Source organism: Mauremys reevesii, linkage group 27 (genome assembly GCF_016161935.1).
Source record: "Mauremys reevesii isolate NIE-2019 linkage group 27, ASM1616193v1, whole genome shotgun sequence".
Taxonomy (NCBI): domain Eukaryota; kingdom Metazoa; phylum Chordata; order Testudines; family Geoemydidae; genus Mauremys; species Mauremys reevesii.
Window position 1 is genome coordinate 4,951,995 of NC_052649.1, and position 16,756 is coordinate 4,968,750.

The window sequence follows — 16,756 nt, forward strand, 5'->3', positions numbered from 1 at the left end:
CCCATTTCATAGAGGAAACCGAGGCCCAGAGCAATTTAAGTGATTTGCCCAAGGTCATACAGTCAGGACTCCTGGGTTCTCCTCCCAGCTCTGAACTCATTTAGTGACTCCAGGAGAGTTACTTCCGGCAGCCTCGATTTCCCCATCTGTAAAAAGAGGATGCTGCTAACAAGCCAACTGTGGGTGCAGGGAGGGTTAATTTGCTAATTAGGGACTTGTGAAATGTGCAGAGATCCCTGCAGGGTGAAATGTAGCTTTCTGCCCATCATCGGCATCCATGGGAGTTTCACATGAACAGCGGCAGGAGAACAGAACCATCTGCAGGGACAGCTTCCAGTTCTATGGCTGACACTAACTGGCATCTAGAACACAGCTTCCACCTGGAAGGAGCCCAAAGCACTTTGAAATCAGTTCCTAGCCCACCGCTGAATGGCAGCTAGCCCTGGAATGAAACACAGTGACCCTGCCAAGAGTTTAGGACAGGAAGTGCAGAATACTGTATCCAACATAGGAATTCAGGGAGGCGAAATGCTATTCCGCAAGGCAGGACATCCGTGTTTAACATCCCCTCCCTTGGAAGAACCACAAGCAGTTGGGATGTTGGTGTAACCTCACGTCTGAAAGACAGGCACCATCCTTAACCCCAGACCAGGGCCCTGCCTCGCTGCCCATTCCCAGTGAAGAGTATCCCATGCTGAACTGCAATGATCGTTCCTTACGCCGCGCCAGAGGTCTCCTATCTGAGTTCTGTCTCAATCTCTGCCTGCTTAGCTTGGGAGCTATAACAGACTCCTAATACGTGATGGTTCAGATGCAGCATGTATTCCTGGTCTCCCTTCCATTGCAAAAAAGAAAAAATTGCATTATTCAAATCCTCTCGTATCTCTCCAATCCAGCCCAGTTCCCCTTCCCATGCAAATGAACCTGGTTACATTTTTTTTACCTAAAGATTATTTTATACCTCTCTCTCGTGTTTGTTTTTGCAAATGGATTTCCTTTGCAGCACTTAGAGCAAGAAAACCAACTACAAAATGCAAACGTACAAGAAATAAAAAAGGAAGAAAGCATTTCCCAGCAAGAGAGTCTGAAATCAAACTGACCTCTGCAGAATGCCAGTCAGTCAGAATCAAAGAGTGCAGTTCAGGGGAGTTGGGACCGATCTTATTTTAAACATAGCAATACTAAGATACAAGGTCTGATTTAGCTCCCATTGAAGTCAATGAGACAAAAACAAACAAACAAACAATCATGGACTTCAGTGGAGCAATGTCAATTTATACCAGCTGAGGATTAGGCCCATGGATGCCACAGTTAAACTCCTATAAGCATCAGTGCACACGAGTAGCTTTACTCACGTGAAAAGCCCAATTGACTTCAGTGTTTTTCACCAGTGTGATGTCTGCAGGAGCCTGTAATTGTAAAATTTACTCCTGAAGGCTCATTATTTTTCCATCAGTAACTTTTCTATAACCTGTAAAAAGCCTGTTTTGATATTCACGATGTGCCTTGCACTTTGAGGGGGCCAGATTCTGCCCTCAGTGAAATTCACGTCTATGGAGACAGTGCCCAGGTGCACCAGGGTAACTGACAACCGATCTAGAACTGAGCCCACGCAAGCAAATCCATTTAAGAACATACTTAGCCGTAACACGACTCGTCCTATGGAAATAAATGGGGTACTTAAGCTACTTAAGCATGTGCTTAAAGGCTTTTTTGGATCAGAGCCTTCGAAGGAAAAGTTACAATTTAATCATTGCTACTATTTTCCATCTCTGCTACTTCTTAACCGTGTGGCTCAGAGCCACCTCCACCTGGGTTCTACATTTGGAACAAGTTACGAAACAAAACGTGCATTACGTTTTCGAATAAACCCGACTGCCTGTCCAAACTCGGAACCACCTTTTGGCCAAACTAGAAAAGAAAACAGGCTGGAAGAAAGACAACAAACCCAAACAAAACACGACAGCTTTTGGGAGCGTTAAAATTTTAGGCGGAGATAGAACATTCTGTTTGTAGTTTAAGTGACATTAAAAATGTGTTTACGTTTACATCAGATGTAGCTCTTAACACTGGGAGTCTGATTCGCCATTTCTTCTTACATGAGTGCAAAGGAAGGGTAAAAGCTTTACAGTTTTGCACTGATACAAATGACAACACAAGGTGCAGAGGAATGGACAGAAATAAAGATTTTTCTCAGAGCAAATCTGCAATCTTGTCAATTTCTTTGATTAGCATGTATTGCGCTCCCTGTTATATTTTGTGTGGTTTTACTAAGATCCTTAGACTCGCCAAACAAATTAATAAAGAAAAGACTGGCTTTTTAGCTGGAATAAACTGATGTAGCTCTGTTGACTTCAACACGAGCTGAGGATCTTCAATGCAGCGCTGCCAATTTACAGGATTTGAGGATTGGACTCAAAATATCATTCTTTTACACAGGTATTCTGTTTGGGGGAGATTTCAGAAAGTCAATGGAAGTTGTGTTCCTATATCCCGTAAGGGTTTTGCAAATCTTCTCAATCTTCCATTCAAAGAAAAATATTGAAACAGGAGAGTGATGCAAATCTTAAACTCTCTCTGCCCCTACACTAGAGAGGCAGAATGACTAAGTCGGCTAAAAGAAAGAAAGAAAGAAAAAGTCAGCCAAAGATTAAAAATACAGATACTGAACAGTTCACACCCAAAAGAGGTGGAAAAGAACAGGTTACAAAAATGAGCCTTATTTACAAGAAAAGAGAACTCTGAGGAGGTAAATTTTGTTCCAAAATTAAAACCGAATCTGATTTTTCTTTACGGGGGAGTGTGAGTGGGCGTGTGTGGCTTCTAAAAATAATGTTGATTTATTTCTCTTAAAGAAAAAAAAATAGTCGAATTTTGGTTGCTTGCACTCATCATGCAAGGGGGGAGCAGGGGGCGGGGGGGCTCACTGCACAGTCAAAAATTCTGGAAATTTAGCAGGTGACCTGACACGAAGGGCGGCGGAGGGGGGAGAAGGTCCTGCATTGCAAAATGTAGGGCATCTTTCTCAAGCACATTGCCAGGGAGGAAGGAAGGCGTAGTGGTTAAAACCCCACTCTGGGAGTCCTGAGATGTGGATTCTATTTCTGGCTCGCTGGACGACCTTGGGTCACCTATCTGTATCTCAGCGTCCCCATCTGCTAAACCGAAAGGATATATTGATCTACCTCCCAAGGGAGTTAAGGGGTTGGCAGTACTGATTAACCCTCACCACCCCCACCCCTATGTTCCAAAGAAACATGAGTCAGGCCTCAAAATTCATGACTGGCTTAAAAATCACGAGGCTTAAAAAATAATAATAAACATGGGTTTCATTTTTATTTGCCTTCTGGCTTTTGAGCCTTTAAGATACACTGCGGCCACAATTTCAAGCTTTGCTCTGCAACCCACAAGGGCTAAACGCTTACTTTTATTTAAATGAACGTCAGGAGTCTCACCAAATCACAGGACTCGAGGAGCTGGGGCTTTAAGAAAAACACCAAGTGGGGCTGGCTACTCGGCTTAATTTATTAATCTTTATTACATAAATTTGACATCCTTGCATGGGAAGGAATGGGGAGGCTTATGCATAGTTATTTCTCTTAGGCCTTGAAGAGCTGTCAGTTGGAACGGATTTTGGGCTGCTGCTAACCACGGTAGATCTGAATTGATGACTTAAAAATAAAAAGCTCTGTGGCTCGTACTCCATCCTCTGAGCAATCTGGCTACAAATCACATGTGGACAAAGGCACTCCATGGATCTAAACCCCTTTACAACTGGGGTTCCAGGTTAGATGGAGAACTGGATGATGCCGAGTTACTACTGGTTTAGATGCAACTGAAATCTCCCAAACTCAGCCAGTCTCACAAGATTTTGACCCAGAACAGCAAAAATTGCACCAAATCAGGTGATCCAGAAAAATGTATGCGCCCAACAGGAGAAAGAGCGGACGTCACAAGAACAGACTGCATGATCTCAAGCGTCGTCAAATTGAATCCAACCCTCAGCCACCATTTCGGCCTCCCACGCTAAACCACAGACCTAAAATTTAATCCACGTCCAGAGGATGCCAACTGTGCAGCCTCAGCCTATTGCTATATACACCAGAGGGAACAAAATCTGCCATGAGGTGAGAACATGCTGGTGGAGGAGGAAGGATGGCGTGGTGGCTCAAGCATGACCCTGGCCTTCAGAAGACCAGCCTCTGCCAGAGACTTCCAGGGTGACAGAACAAGGAGTAATGGTCTCAAGTTGCAGTGGGGGAGGTTTAGGTTGGATATTAGGAAAAACTTTTTCACTAGGAGGGTGGTGAAGCACTGGAATGGGTTCCCTAGGGAGGTGGTGGAATCTCCTTCCTTAGAGGTTTTTAAGGTCAGGCCTGACAAAGCCCTGGCTGGGATGATTTGAGCAGGGGGTTGGACTAGATGACCTCCTGAGGTCCCTTCCGACACTGATATTCTATGATTCTATAACCTTGAGGAAGTCCATTTACCTCCCTGTGCCTCAGCTCCCCAGCTGTAAAATGTGGATAACACATTCAGATTTGGACGTACAGCACCTTGCACAACAGGGCCCTGATCTCAGTTGTGGCCTCTACTAAAGGGCCTTATCCTCAGCTGGTGTATGTGAGCGTACTTCACTGAAGCCAGTGGGTGGAGCTGGATAATGGGACTGCCTGCAATTCTGGGGGTGAGGGGAGAGGACTCGATCACCCAGGAGGTCCCTTCCACTCCTGTGTCCCTAGCAACTAATCTGATTTATACCAGATGAAGATCTCATCCAATAATAAGTGAACAGGCGAATCAGGGCCAGATTCTCAACTGGAGTAACCCTGGCTAGCTCCCCTGAAGCCAGCACAGCGACACTGCTTTACGCGGCTGAGGATCTGAGCGACTGGCGAAGCGGGCCCTTCGCTTCAGAAGAAGAAAGTTGGCTCTGACTCCCATGACCTACATTGACTTTAGTTCGGCGGCCGCGTGGAACTCGGTCGCTTACTTTTCTACCTCTGCTCACAACCTCGCCTATCGATCGCATTCTTTTACTGGCCGTGAAACCAAACCGAACCAAACAGACCCTGGAGCCCCGCTAGCACCTTTCCGTCTACACTCCGCCACATTAGAATTAGCCCTTGTGCTCCATGTCATCTTTTATCTGTCCACAAAGCAGAGGCGGCATGCTTGCTAATCTTAGCAGCGCAGAGTTAATCTGGTCTGTGAAAACTCACTCTGTTCTGCTTAATAATACATCACTGTCAGGCCCCCCTCGCCGGCATTGTCCTGTCCCTCTGGACGAGGTTCGATTTGACATGCCAGGAACAGACAACTTGACTTTCCTTGTGCTTCTCTAACCGTGTAGGATTCCGCTTCATGTTACCGGGGGTGGGGGGTGGGGGAAGATTGCTGGCTACTTCTCCTAGCTACGCAAGGCTCCCTCTTAGACCCATGTGGGGCTAATCCCCTCCGGACGCAGATCCAGCAGTGGGAAACCAACATGAATGTAGAAACCACAGGACGGATGATCTGAGCAATTGGTTTCACTGCAAAGCTTAAAGGATGATTGATGAGTGATCGTGGGGAAAGAAACCCATAGCCTCAAACACATGAAGGGATTCTTTTTCTCAACCTCAGCAGAAAGCACTCAGCTGCATCTGGGGCAGAAATTTGCTCTCGGTTAGACCAGCATCAATATGGAGTCACTCCATTTACACTGGTGTGTGGAATGACTTTGGCTTAATCCTGGTGGATCCAAGACCCTAATTTGACTCTAAACCCTTCAAGCAAAGTCCAGGATCTGATCCCCAATCAGAGGGGGAAAAGGAAGGGCCCATATCTTCAATGATGCTGAGTAGCAAGTCCTCCTATTTACCATGGTGGGAATCCACAGCACATATTTATTTTTAGGCAGAACTCTTAGTTGGTTTCAGTGGGAATTATGGCGTAAAATCCAGCACAGCAAAGGATCTAACTCACTGCAACTGTCCAAAGCAGCATTGCCAACTCTTGCAATCTTACCATGAGTCTTGTGGTATTTTGGGGGTATTAAAGACCCAGCTCCCGGAGACATGTGAATATGGGAAAAGCTCGGCTTTCATTCAAAACAAACAAAAAAATGTTTCTAGCCCTTATGGCTGCAGATAGAAGCCAGAAAATGTGACCTGAGCATGGAGGAAAGGCTCAAAAATCAGAAAGCGAAAAAACAAACCCAAATTCGTTATATTGTTTTTAAAAATCTCATGATTTTAAAGCCAATCTCACGATTTTCTGGGGCTGGGACTCACAACTGTGGAACGGTTGGGTTGGGGTTGGCAATACTGAAGAAATTCTAGTAAATCAACATTCTTCCTGATATTTGGGGGTTACTTAATAAGCAAAGAGAAATACTACAACACCGAGTGAAGTCTCCCATGTAGAGTGGGAAAGAGTGGGATTCCTGGCTAAAATGCTTCCACCCATCCATCCCCACCCCCAGTGACCTCACATTACACTCCATTGCCTTCAGTGGCACTTCTCTGGCAGGGGACCAGAATCAGGCCTATGGTTTTTTTAGAAAACAAAAGCGTTACTTGGAAAACCGGGTCAGCCTCTGAGATTTTTACCCTGTCAAACTCCTCGGTTGAGTCAGTTTCTGTCTCAGAGCCTTATCCTCTCAAACCGAGAGAGGAGCAGAGGCAGGACAGGAAGTCTTACAAACCCGCTCAGAGGGCATGCTCCTCTGCACCACTTGCAAGAATCCCCAAGGACATGCCGCCACAAGCTAAGCATGTCTTCTCCACGCATCGCTTTCAAGCCTTGATGTCCAGAGGGCGATGCCCACCCGCGGCTCCCACTGACTTCAACATGGCGTGGTGGATTACACGGCATCTCTGAACATCAGGCTCTGATTCGGCTCTCACTTGTGCCAGGTGGCATGAGACCAGAATTGGCCCCACAGGGGGCTCAGGATCAGGCCATCCAGGAGTCACAGGATGCCCTGTCCCCCCCTTGGGAGACAATCCCACACCCCAGCAGAGCTCAGTATCTACCAGCCTTTCCTGCTATTCAGGCCCTCCTTGAAATCCCAATCCTAGTTCGATGGACTATCTCTGCTCCATCCCCTCCCTCCACAGAGCCAAGAGTCTTCCCTTGGGTAGAGCAGCATAACTCCACACAACGCTTTCCCAGCAGCACGCCGGTGCAGAGACTCGGCCCGCGGGGAAATCAGTGAGCGTCTTGCAGCGTTACGCAGAAGAACTGACCTTTATGGCTCTTTGTTTGTTTAACTATGGCCATTTTTCTCAGCACCGTTATTTCTTTCAAAACTCAGGAGGGCTTTTGTTGATTCCTTTTTAATTTTCCAAGGTGATTTTTGAAGGGAAGGTGTGGCGGAATTCCGCATAAGAGTTTCACAAACTAAAGGCCTGATTATCTTCAGCGGCATTTTTACCATCAGGCTTTTTTTAAGATCCCCAGGGCTAGATCTCCCTCAGCAATCCTGACTTCCATGGAGCTACTCCAACTGATACCAGCTGAGGATCTGATCCAGATGTAGGACCTGCAGCGCCTGCCGTTTAACCTCAGTGGGAGTAAGACCAGGACTAAAGGCTCATGGGTTTCATCTCCAGAATTCTGCTCTGTCGTCATCTCATTGATTTTGCAACTAAAGGCCCATTCCCTGAGCAACCAGTGCAATGAACTGGCTAGTGTAGCTGAGTCACCGCTGCCCTCTGCTGGATACCATCGGAACTGCATAACTGCCTGCCATACGCCTTGTACTGCAGCTAGCGCTGGTTCAGAATTTTTCAACTCAACTTTTCTGGGGGGGAAGGGAGGGGGTCAGAAAGGGCCAAATTTGCTGAAACCAAAACTTTTTGTAGGAAAAGCTTTGGCAGAAAGGCGTTTCAGGTGCAGGAGGGACTTTCTCGTCAAAGCAAGAACAATATCTCCCAATCGCCAATGGCTTGGGTGCTCCCCTGCGATGTAGGAGGGACAGGTTCAGGTCCCCGTTCTGCCTGGTTTGGAGCAGGGCTTGAAGGTAGATCCTGCACATGCAATGCTCTGGGGTGAGGTCGGTCTCTCATTTTTCAAAAAATGAGCAAAAGTCTTGGTTTTGTCCCTAGTGTGGAACCGGGTATTTATTTTACTCTCAAAGTTTTTTGCAGGATGGGATGGGGGGGGGGGGGTTAATAGGAGCCTATATAAGAAAAAGACCCCAAAATCAGGACTGTCCCTATAAAATCAGGACATCTGGTCACCCTACACCCAGCTCTAACTGCATGTAGCTGAAGGAGGGTCTCCTTCGGTTCTGAAGCAGGAGGATCCAGATCTTACTCTGTTGTCAATTTCTAAGAGGCCATAGACACGTTACAATATTAGATATAGGAGAGGAATCCTGCAATTAGCGGATACAAGCTAGGACGGGGGGTGTTCCATATCTGTTATTTCAGTTACATGTGGTTTGTTTCTTTTTTTTACTTGTGATTATATTTTTCACAAAGGTTCCTTAATGCCCCAGAACTGAACAAAAGCAAGATGCTATCTTCTTGTGGCATTTCCTACCATCGCGCAGTAGTAACGCCCCATGGACAGCAGATCCAGCTTTATTTTCGGCACCGTAAACTGGCAAATTTAAAAACGGCCAGTGAGAAACCAAGATGAATACCAGCACTGAACTAGCCAGAGTAAATCCAGGTTCCACCCTCTGGAAAGATCAAACCACGCAAGTCCTGACTAAAGCAAAAGTCACCACTGAAGCCAGTTTAGGACCACACAATGGGCTCCAGTATCTGCTTGTGCTCGTGTAAATCTGGAGTGAACTCTACTGACATCCATGAAATCCACTCCACTGACACCTGGGCAGAATCAAGCCCAGACAGATTAAGTGGCTTGCCCGATTTTAAACCTTTCAAGGCTTTGGTAGCAACTACACCTGGTGCTGGCTCTCTGGTGCACAGGGGTAAGTTTCACCCCAAACAAGTCAGAAATAGAACCCAGGCACCCCGGGCTGAAACCTCTGGGTGCTACCGCAAAGAACACTCGCCAAAGGCCAGGCAGCATAGCTGGGAGCAGAACCCACATGCTTTGCCTCTAGTGTCACAGTGCCTCTCTTACACACATGGACTCGCGCTGAGCAGATCTCTGCCGCAACCTCGTGCCATGCTTAGGGCCAAGGGGAGCAGCGAGCAAAGCTGAAGACGCTTAGCGAAGAGTTCACAGCAGCCGAGCTTTGCAGACACTGCAGTTGGGTCTCCGCAAACAATGAGAGACCACATTTGTCCCGCTGGATGCAAGAGGTCCACATAAACTCAAACCCTCTTCAAAACCTAAGGAGGAAGGGGAGGGGAGTTCATTTAGCCACGAGAGGCACTCACGGCTAGGTCCCAGCACAGCCAGACCGGCAACCAAGCACCATCTGTCTTTCGCAGAGGAGTCGATCAATGGGAGTATGTACTTACAGTTCATTCAAAATCTTTAATCTCCTCTCCCTGCGTCTAGCTGCAGAGGCATCCTGGCTCTCTGCTAAGGGCTTTCATTGCTCAGCACAAACAGCTAGAGAACACCAGTGGTGTGCTTTTCACACATTTGATTCGCACTCACTTTTAGAATGAGCTCATGCAAATGTAGCTGGCCTCCCGGAGATCAAAAGCTCGCATCACACCTCTCTGAGCTAGGGTGTGTTGCAAGGAAAAAAAAAAAGCACCGCTGCAAACGTCCCCACAGCAGTGTCCGGCCAATGCCACTTATGGTGAATCAAACGAATAAACAATACCCCTGCGTTAAATGAACAGCCAGGCAGCAAGGCCCAGACAAGACTTTAATGAAGGCGTTATTAAGCACAAGGGTGAGATAAAGAAATGGTTACTGTCTGCCAGTAAAGCAGCAGCAATCAGACACACGACTGGATGGTCCGAACACATCGAGTCTAGCAGGGTGTAAAATACAGTTCTCTCAGCTGGCAACTTTTCATGCCACCGTGTCTTCTAAATTAAGGACCCAGGAGAGCTGAATTTCATTAGCTGGATGACACATTCAAGGTGCAAAGATCTTTCCTTCCTTCCTGGAGGGGATGGCGGGGGAAGGTATCGCTGGCGCTCTCAGAGTATAGATTTTGATGCGACAGATTTAGATGACATGCATTCTTCACTAACAATTTAATAGGATTGTGCGTCAGTGCTGGGAGGCGACAGGGAGGGCACGTGTATGTGCGAGCCGCGTATGATGCGTTAATAATTCCTACTCTGAGGCCCAGAAAAACCCAAGTGGTTCACGCAGGCAGGTGGGGGAAGCGTCGGCTAGTAGACCCCAAGACTACGTTTGATTTGCAGCTCACGTCCACGTACCCGCACTCACAGATGCTGGAACTTGGGGCGCGGGGGGTGCTTCAGCCACCCGAGTACGTCTTGCCCAGACCCCTGGGGTACGTACTCGGGAGTAAGCCCAAACTGCTGCCCGGGCTGTCCCGGCTTCGCTGCTGTTTTCAGCGTGCTAGCTCTGTTTGAGCAAACACAGGTCCACAGACGCGAGCTGGGAATCGCACCTCACCTCCCGGCTCAAACGCAGATGTAGACTAAGAACCAGGACTCCAGTTACAGTCCCTGCTCCGCCACTAACTCACGGCTCGTCAGTTTCCTTGTCAGCAAAACAGGCTAAGGAAAGAAGAATCACTCGGACTCTTACTACAACACACCTGGAGTCAGCGTCAGGATGCTTTATACCACCATTCCCCGCCCGCTTTTACAAATGGGGAAACCGAGGCACAGAGCAGGGCTGCCCCTTGCACCAGGGTTGCACAAGAGAAGGCAGGAAAGGAACCCAGATGGCCCAACTCCTAGTCCTGGCCCATCCCCCAACTCAGAGTGGTGCGGACAGGCTGCGTTAATTAGCGCTCATTAAAGCACTTTTGGAGCCTGGCGTGAAAAGAGCCCCAGAAGTGCAAAGCATCACAAGGTACAAATCCATCCCGGAACAGCAAGAAGCTGGAATGATGGCGGTGCATGCACCTGCCGCGTGGGAACACAGGATGGGCTCACTGGCTACCGACTTCCAGTCTAGCTAGGAAGTCGGACGGGACAGGGAGCAGGCATCCCAGCAGTTAGCACCGACCCAGAACCACCACCTGCTGCTGTCTGTCACTCTCTTCTCCCCACCAGGCCTCACTAACACCAGCCCCAAAGGAGAAGCTCATTAGTATGACGGTCGAGGGGAGGGGTGCTCCATGAGGGACCCCCCCCACACAGTTTGGAAGGTGCATCTCCCCTCCCCCACTTCCTTTAGAACCTGCCTCGGCTTCTGCCTGATTAGCTGCAACAGCAGCACTGGCATGGCCCTTGTGTGCAGGAAATGAGCCCGAGGATCCCCTGGGGAGGGATTCCCAGCAGAGCAGAGATAATGAAAGAGGGAATCCAGTAATCAGCTTCATGAGCGGAGGAGCCGACTTGGAAACACACCAAATGTTTACCCAGCTGATAATCAAGGAGGCACAGGGGGCGGCGGAATCCCAGACGCTGGAGCAGGCAGGCCAGCGTGGGCTGTTTTCCAGGGGGCTGACTCTGCGACAGTTTAATTACGGAGGTGTCCTCCCAGGGCGGACGGCTGCGCCTGGCATGGTTCAAAGAGGCCAATTCCCGTCTCGGGCAGACTTGAAGCCAGCTGCCAACTGCGAGGAGCTCCATCGAAGCCCATGGAGCCAGGCCAGCGTGCGACCAGGATCGGATGGGAGCCCTGAAACTTTCTCTCGGCCGCTCGAGGTGGAGAGTGCTGAAATCGGGAGTCCCCACTCTGCAGTTCAGGGCCAGGCCGAGCATTGCGCCCGCCGCCCCAGAGACACCACCGCAGAGGGAAAGTGTGGAGATCCACACATGCAATGCTCTGGGGTGAGGTCGGTCCAACCACCCCTCCTTTCGATCCACAGCCTCTCCGGTGAGACTGCTAACGAGGGTGCCAGCTAATGGGACTGAGACACCCCCCACCCTCCAACTCATTTCACGGAGGCCTCCAAACAGCTTCCAGCCATCCCAGCTGTTCCCCATGTTTCTCAGATACCCAGCTGTCTGTTGGTCCCTGGAGCATCCATGCTCCTTTCCAGGGGGCCCTTTCTGCAGAGATGTTACAACCTGAGGGAATTTGCCCTGTCAGTCGCCCCCTGCTGTTCTCCTATTCACTCTTCGTCAGTCGCCCTCTGCTGTTCTTCTATTCACCCTTGTCAATGTCAGTCGCCCCCTGCTGTTCTCCTATTCACCCTTCCTCAGTGTCAGTCGTCCCCTGCTGTTCTCCTATTCACCCTTCCTCAGTGTCAGTCGTCCCCTGCTGTTCTCCTATTCACTCTTCCTGTGGAAACACAGACAATCCCACAAGGGATACACACACGGACACACGCCACCTGGTCTGCTTGTGCCTTCCCCTTGTGTGAGACACGTCAGGGACTGAACCGGGGAACTCCAGAGCTAAAAGCAGGAGCTGCTACCGCTTGAGCGAAACAGCCAAGCGCCCCCAGCTGGCTCATACCCTTCGCAGGTCAGGCACGGCGGAGGCACTCACCAGCACCGGTATGACCACCACCATAAGGGGCAAGGCAACGGGCAGCCGGGAGACAGACACCCCTGTAAGCATGCAGCCCCCCTGCGTTCTGCCCTCGACTTCCCAGCGATCATCACAAAACCCACCATCAGTTCAACAGCAGGAGGGAGGCGCGTTCTCCATTTTCACAGCCATGGCAGGTATTTTTCAACGGAAGCAGACGACGCCAGTAATACAGTCTCTCTCCCTCTCTCTCTCACACACACACACACACACACACACACACACACACACACACACACACACGAGTCTGGCACAGGTGATTCGGGCATTGGTGAGAAAGGAGGATGTTTTTAAAAGCCTTTCCCCCTTCTCCACCCCATCCCCTCCTCCACACAGCACACCCAGCTCGTTAGAGTTCGGACAGTCTATCGACTTCCAGGGCCTCGGGAATAGGATGTGAAGCCAAGTGGCTTTGAACTGTTTATTTTCAACTCTTCAGCAGCTGATGTACGATCGGGAGTCAGAGGCGCTCCCGAGATGGGGGTGGCTGAACTGGGGGCAGCCCGTTCAGTAACCACACCGGGGCGTTAGCAGGGCTCAGTGTAATATTCCCACCTTTCTGTTGCCACACTGAACAGGAGATAATCCTTTGCGAGTGGCAGAGAAGCCACCAGGTAGGCTTGAGTCTCTCCAGTGCCCCAAGAGCAAGAGAGATCGGGCATCTAGAACTCGCTAGGACACTCATTCCGAGCGGCATGGCCTGGCAGTAGCACCTAGAACCCTCCACCGAGATTGGGACCCCCATGGTGCTAGGCGTTGTACAAATACAGGAGAGATGCTCCCTACCCCAAGGAAGCCACAGGGTGGAGAAGGGAGAGAGAAGCACAGAGAGGGGAAGGGACTGACTGAAGGTTGCACACTAGGTTAGTGGCAGAGGCAGAAACAGCCCCCAGGGTCTACTAAATGCTATCCATTGCCTTACCCACTAGAGCAATGATCCACACTGGGGGCTAGTGGTTAGAGCAGAGGCCTGCTGGGCTCTGTCCCTGCCCAAGTACCGAGCTCCCACAGCAGCCAATGGGATCTTTGGTAAGTCGCTGTCTCACTCGGTGCCTCAGTTTACCCCTCTGTGCACTGGACAGAAGAGTAGATACTGCCCTCACCAGGTATTGCAAGGTTTAACCCTTTGGGCCAGGGGCACAAGGTGGGGAAGGGAAGGTCAAACACTTGTCATGCCAGGTACCAGGACAAGCTCGCTGCTGCCCCCTGGAGTGCACCCACCCAGCCGCTTCACCTCGGCTACCCTCCTCAGCGCAGGCAGCTCCGCCGTGCAGGGGCCGCTCACGCGCCTCACCTGTCGGCCTGCGACAGCTCTCCCAGGAGACGCTCCCCGACGGGTTGACAAGAAATGTCAGCCGGGTGATATGTGATACCAGGCGCCGGGATGGCACTCCGGGTGAGGGCACTCGGGGAGAAACCATGCGGGAGAAGGACCCTAGGAGCCGAACCCGCCGGGCTTTTCTCACAGGGTTTGCTATGCCAGCCATCGGGCACGCATGTCGTCAGGGGGCCCTGGGGGCACGTGCACAAGAAGATCTGGATCCCTGAATGGGCCGGACTCCCTACACCGGCCCCCTGGGGTGACCAGGCAGCGCCGCGCAGCAGCTACTCGGCGAGGGACTGGTATCCCTACGCCAAACACTCCTCCCATCAGATATCTCTGCGCCACACACTGTCCCCACACCCGAGGTACCTCTATGCCACACACCACTTCCCCCGAGGTATCCCTACGCCACACGTGTACACCCTCACCCGAGAGATATCCCTACGCCACACCCCATTCCCCCCAAGGTACCCCTATGCCACTCGTGTACGCCCTCACCCGAGAGATATCCCTACGCCACACCCCGTTCCCCCCGAGGTATCCCTACGCCACACGTGTACGCCCTCACCCGAGAGATATCCCTACGCCACACCCCGTTCCCCCTGAGGTACCCCATCCACATGGGGCACTCACCCCCCGCCCACACACACACTACGCCACACACTTCGAGCACCTCTATTGTCCAGGGAGCCTGACCTGAGGCCGCTAAAAGAGGACCCCGTTTTCACAGTGCCAAGAACCTGCGCTCTTGCCAACTTCAATCAGTGGCTCCGGGCGCTCCACCCCTTTGGAAAATCCTTTGAAGGAGTCACAAGTTGGGCTCCCCCCGCCAAATACAGAAACATTGGAAAGTCAGGGCCCCCTGCTGAGCTGAAGCCAGGGATGGTTCAGAGCTGGGTCCGGTGGAAACAGGGTCAGAGCCTGATCCCGCAGCCCCGCTGCTCTCTGATGCCAATGGGAGGGGGGGCTTGCGGCTTGGGCCCACAGGCGTTATTGATCCAGAGACTCAGAGCAGGCAAACAGCTGGCGGAAGGGGCCCTTGTGCCGTGTCTCTCATCGTTTCTCTCCCACTAAGGGCCAGTTCAGACCAAGGCTCCCGGGCCACCTCAAAGGCAAGAGAAGCATCCAGCTGCCAAGTCATTCGCCTCACAGATCTGGCCACCCACATCCTGCATCGGGCGGGGCAGGATTCTTCCCCCCCCTCCCCCCCGGGTTACGCGGAAGCACGTCCGTCCGTACTGACGGGTACTCACTGGTCATCACCGACTTTCTTCACCCAGGCCATATCCCGCTCCGACTGACTGGTCGCCAGGTCCTAGGGAACATCAGACAACCCCCATTACCATCAGCAGGGAGCCCCAACGCACACACTCCGGGGCAGCTCTGATCCCAGTCCCGGTGGATTTCCCAGTCTCCCCAGCTGGTAACCCAGCCATCCCCTCTCTCCCCTGCTGTTGCGCTCTCAGGATAGACCGAGAACCACACACCCCTATCAAGCCGCCACATGTAATCCCTTCCCCAGGAGAGGCAAAGCTGGGGTCAGCTGCAGGGTTGGACCAAGGGCTTCTAGCCCCGGAGAACTGGTGTCTGGCATTTGAGCGACAGGACTCGGCCGGCTAGCAGAGGGCGGTGGCAGGCTATCATCTGTGGATCAGCCATCACCCCCAATGTCTCCAGCCTAAGCAAGGGCCAGCAGAGCAAACCGTGCACAAGTCCTACCGGCCCCAGGTCTCTGCACCAGAGACGGGATCCTGGGGGCACGAAGCCAAGTGCGAGCCCCCTGCCAGAGGGGCCTGCGCGCTTGGAGCTCTCAGTTCCGGTCGGTGGGCAGCTGCCCCCTCTGCCAGGGACAGAGACCAGGACCAGGCTCAGGTCTCTGCCCATCATGACTCCACCCGGCCCAAGGGGACGCTCCAGAGGTACAGCAGTGGGGCCGAGAGCGGGATCTGCCCCTGCCTGAGCTCTCAGCTTGGGGGGGGGAGGGGCACAGGTTTGCAACCATCCCTGGGTGCTCCCGGCAAACAGAAGCCCCGATTCCAAATGGCAGCAAGGCCCCAGTACGGGACTGGGCCTCTGCTCTTTCACAAGGCCTGATCCTGCAAGGAGTCTGGGGCAGGATCGGGCCCAGGCGAACACCCGCAGCGGCCCGACTGCCCCCTCACCTGCGCCCGGGTCTCCTGGAGCTGCTTCAACTCAGACTGCAGCCTCTCGCACTCTGCCTTCATCTGCTCCTCCCGGCGCTGCGAGCTCTGGGCTTCGTGCCGGGCCTCCTCCAGCTCGGCCTCCAGCCTGTGCACCTCCAGCTCGCTGGGCTGCTCCAGGCTGCGGGAGCTCTGCCAGCTCATCGAGTGATCCAGCACTGGGGGGGATGGGACAATGCCGGTGAAGGGAGGCACTAGGGGGAGGCAGACCCACCCCAATTGGCACAGGCTGGCTCTCTCTACCTGCCTCCCTTCCGCCAGCATCCCTCTCCCGGGGGGGGAGGTCAGAACACAAAAGCCTGATTGGGGTCAGCCCCACAGAAAGAAACCAACAACCGGCCCCGTCTCTGTAACAAACCAAAGCAAGAACTACCCAAGGAACAGAAGCCACGTACAAACGGGCACTCCCGTCTGCAGCTAGGGTGAAACCAGGGCCCCGCACCTCCGAGGCACCGTCTGCTGCCTCTAGAGCCGTTAGCCAGGCCCCGCTCCTCGCTGGGGCCGGCCATTAGGAGGAGACATGACCCCGTGTCTGTGTTACACATGGTCCCAGGCAGCCCAGGCGCGCTCCCAGTAAGAGCCTGAGAGCTCTGGCTTGACGGCCCCAGGGCCTGATCCCTCGCTGGGGTAAACCAGCGTCAGTCCACTGGCACCAAGGGGCCAGATCCCCAGCGGGCGT

The 16,756-nt window shown here is 52.0% G+C and overlaps 1 protein-coding gene across 3 annotated transcripts in view; it reads right to left on the reverse strand.

Annotated features, from left to right (window-relative positions):
* TBKBP1 (TBK1 binding protein 1) overlaps positions 1 to 16,756 on the reverse strand; it is a 53,844-nt gene that overhangs the window by 19,079 nt on the left and 18,009 nt on the right. For 2 of the 3 annotated variants that reach the window (XR_005591659.1, XM_039517016.1), the window contains exons 6-7: positions 16,039 to 16,271; positions 15,130 to 15,191 (exon numbers count right to left, since the gene is read on the reverse strand). Coding sequence is in view for 2 of the 3 variants with exons in the window: in XM_039517016.1 (XP_039372950.1) it covers positions 15,130 to 15,191; positions 16,039 to 16,271 (295 nt within the window). In the remaining variant the exon portion in view is untranslated. The remainder of the gene's footprint in view (positions 1 to 15,129; positions 15,192 to 16,038; positions 16,272 to 16,756) is intronic. The other variant, XM_039517017.1, reaches the window with a different exon arrangement.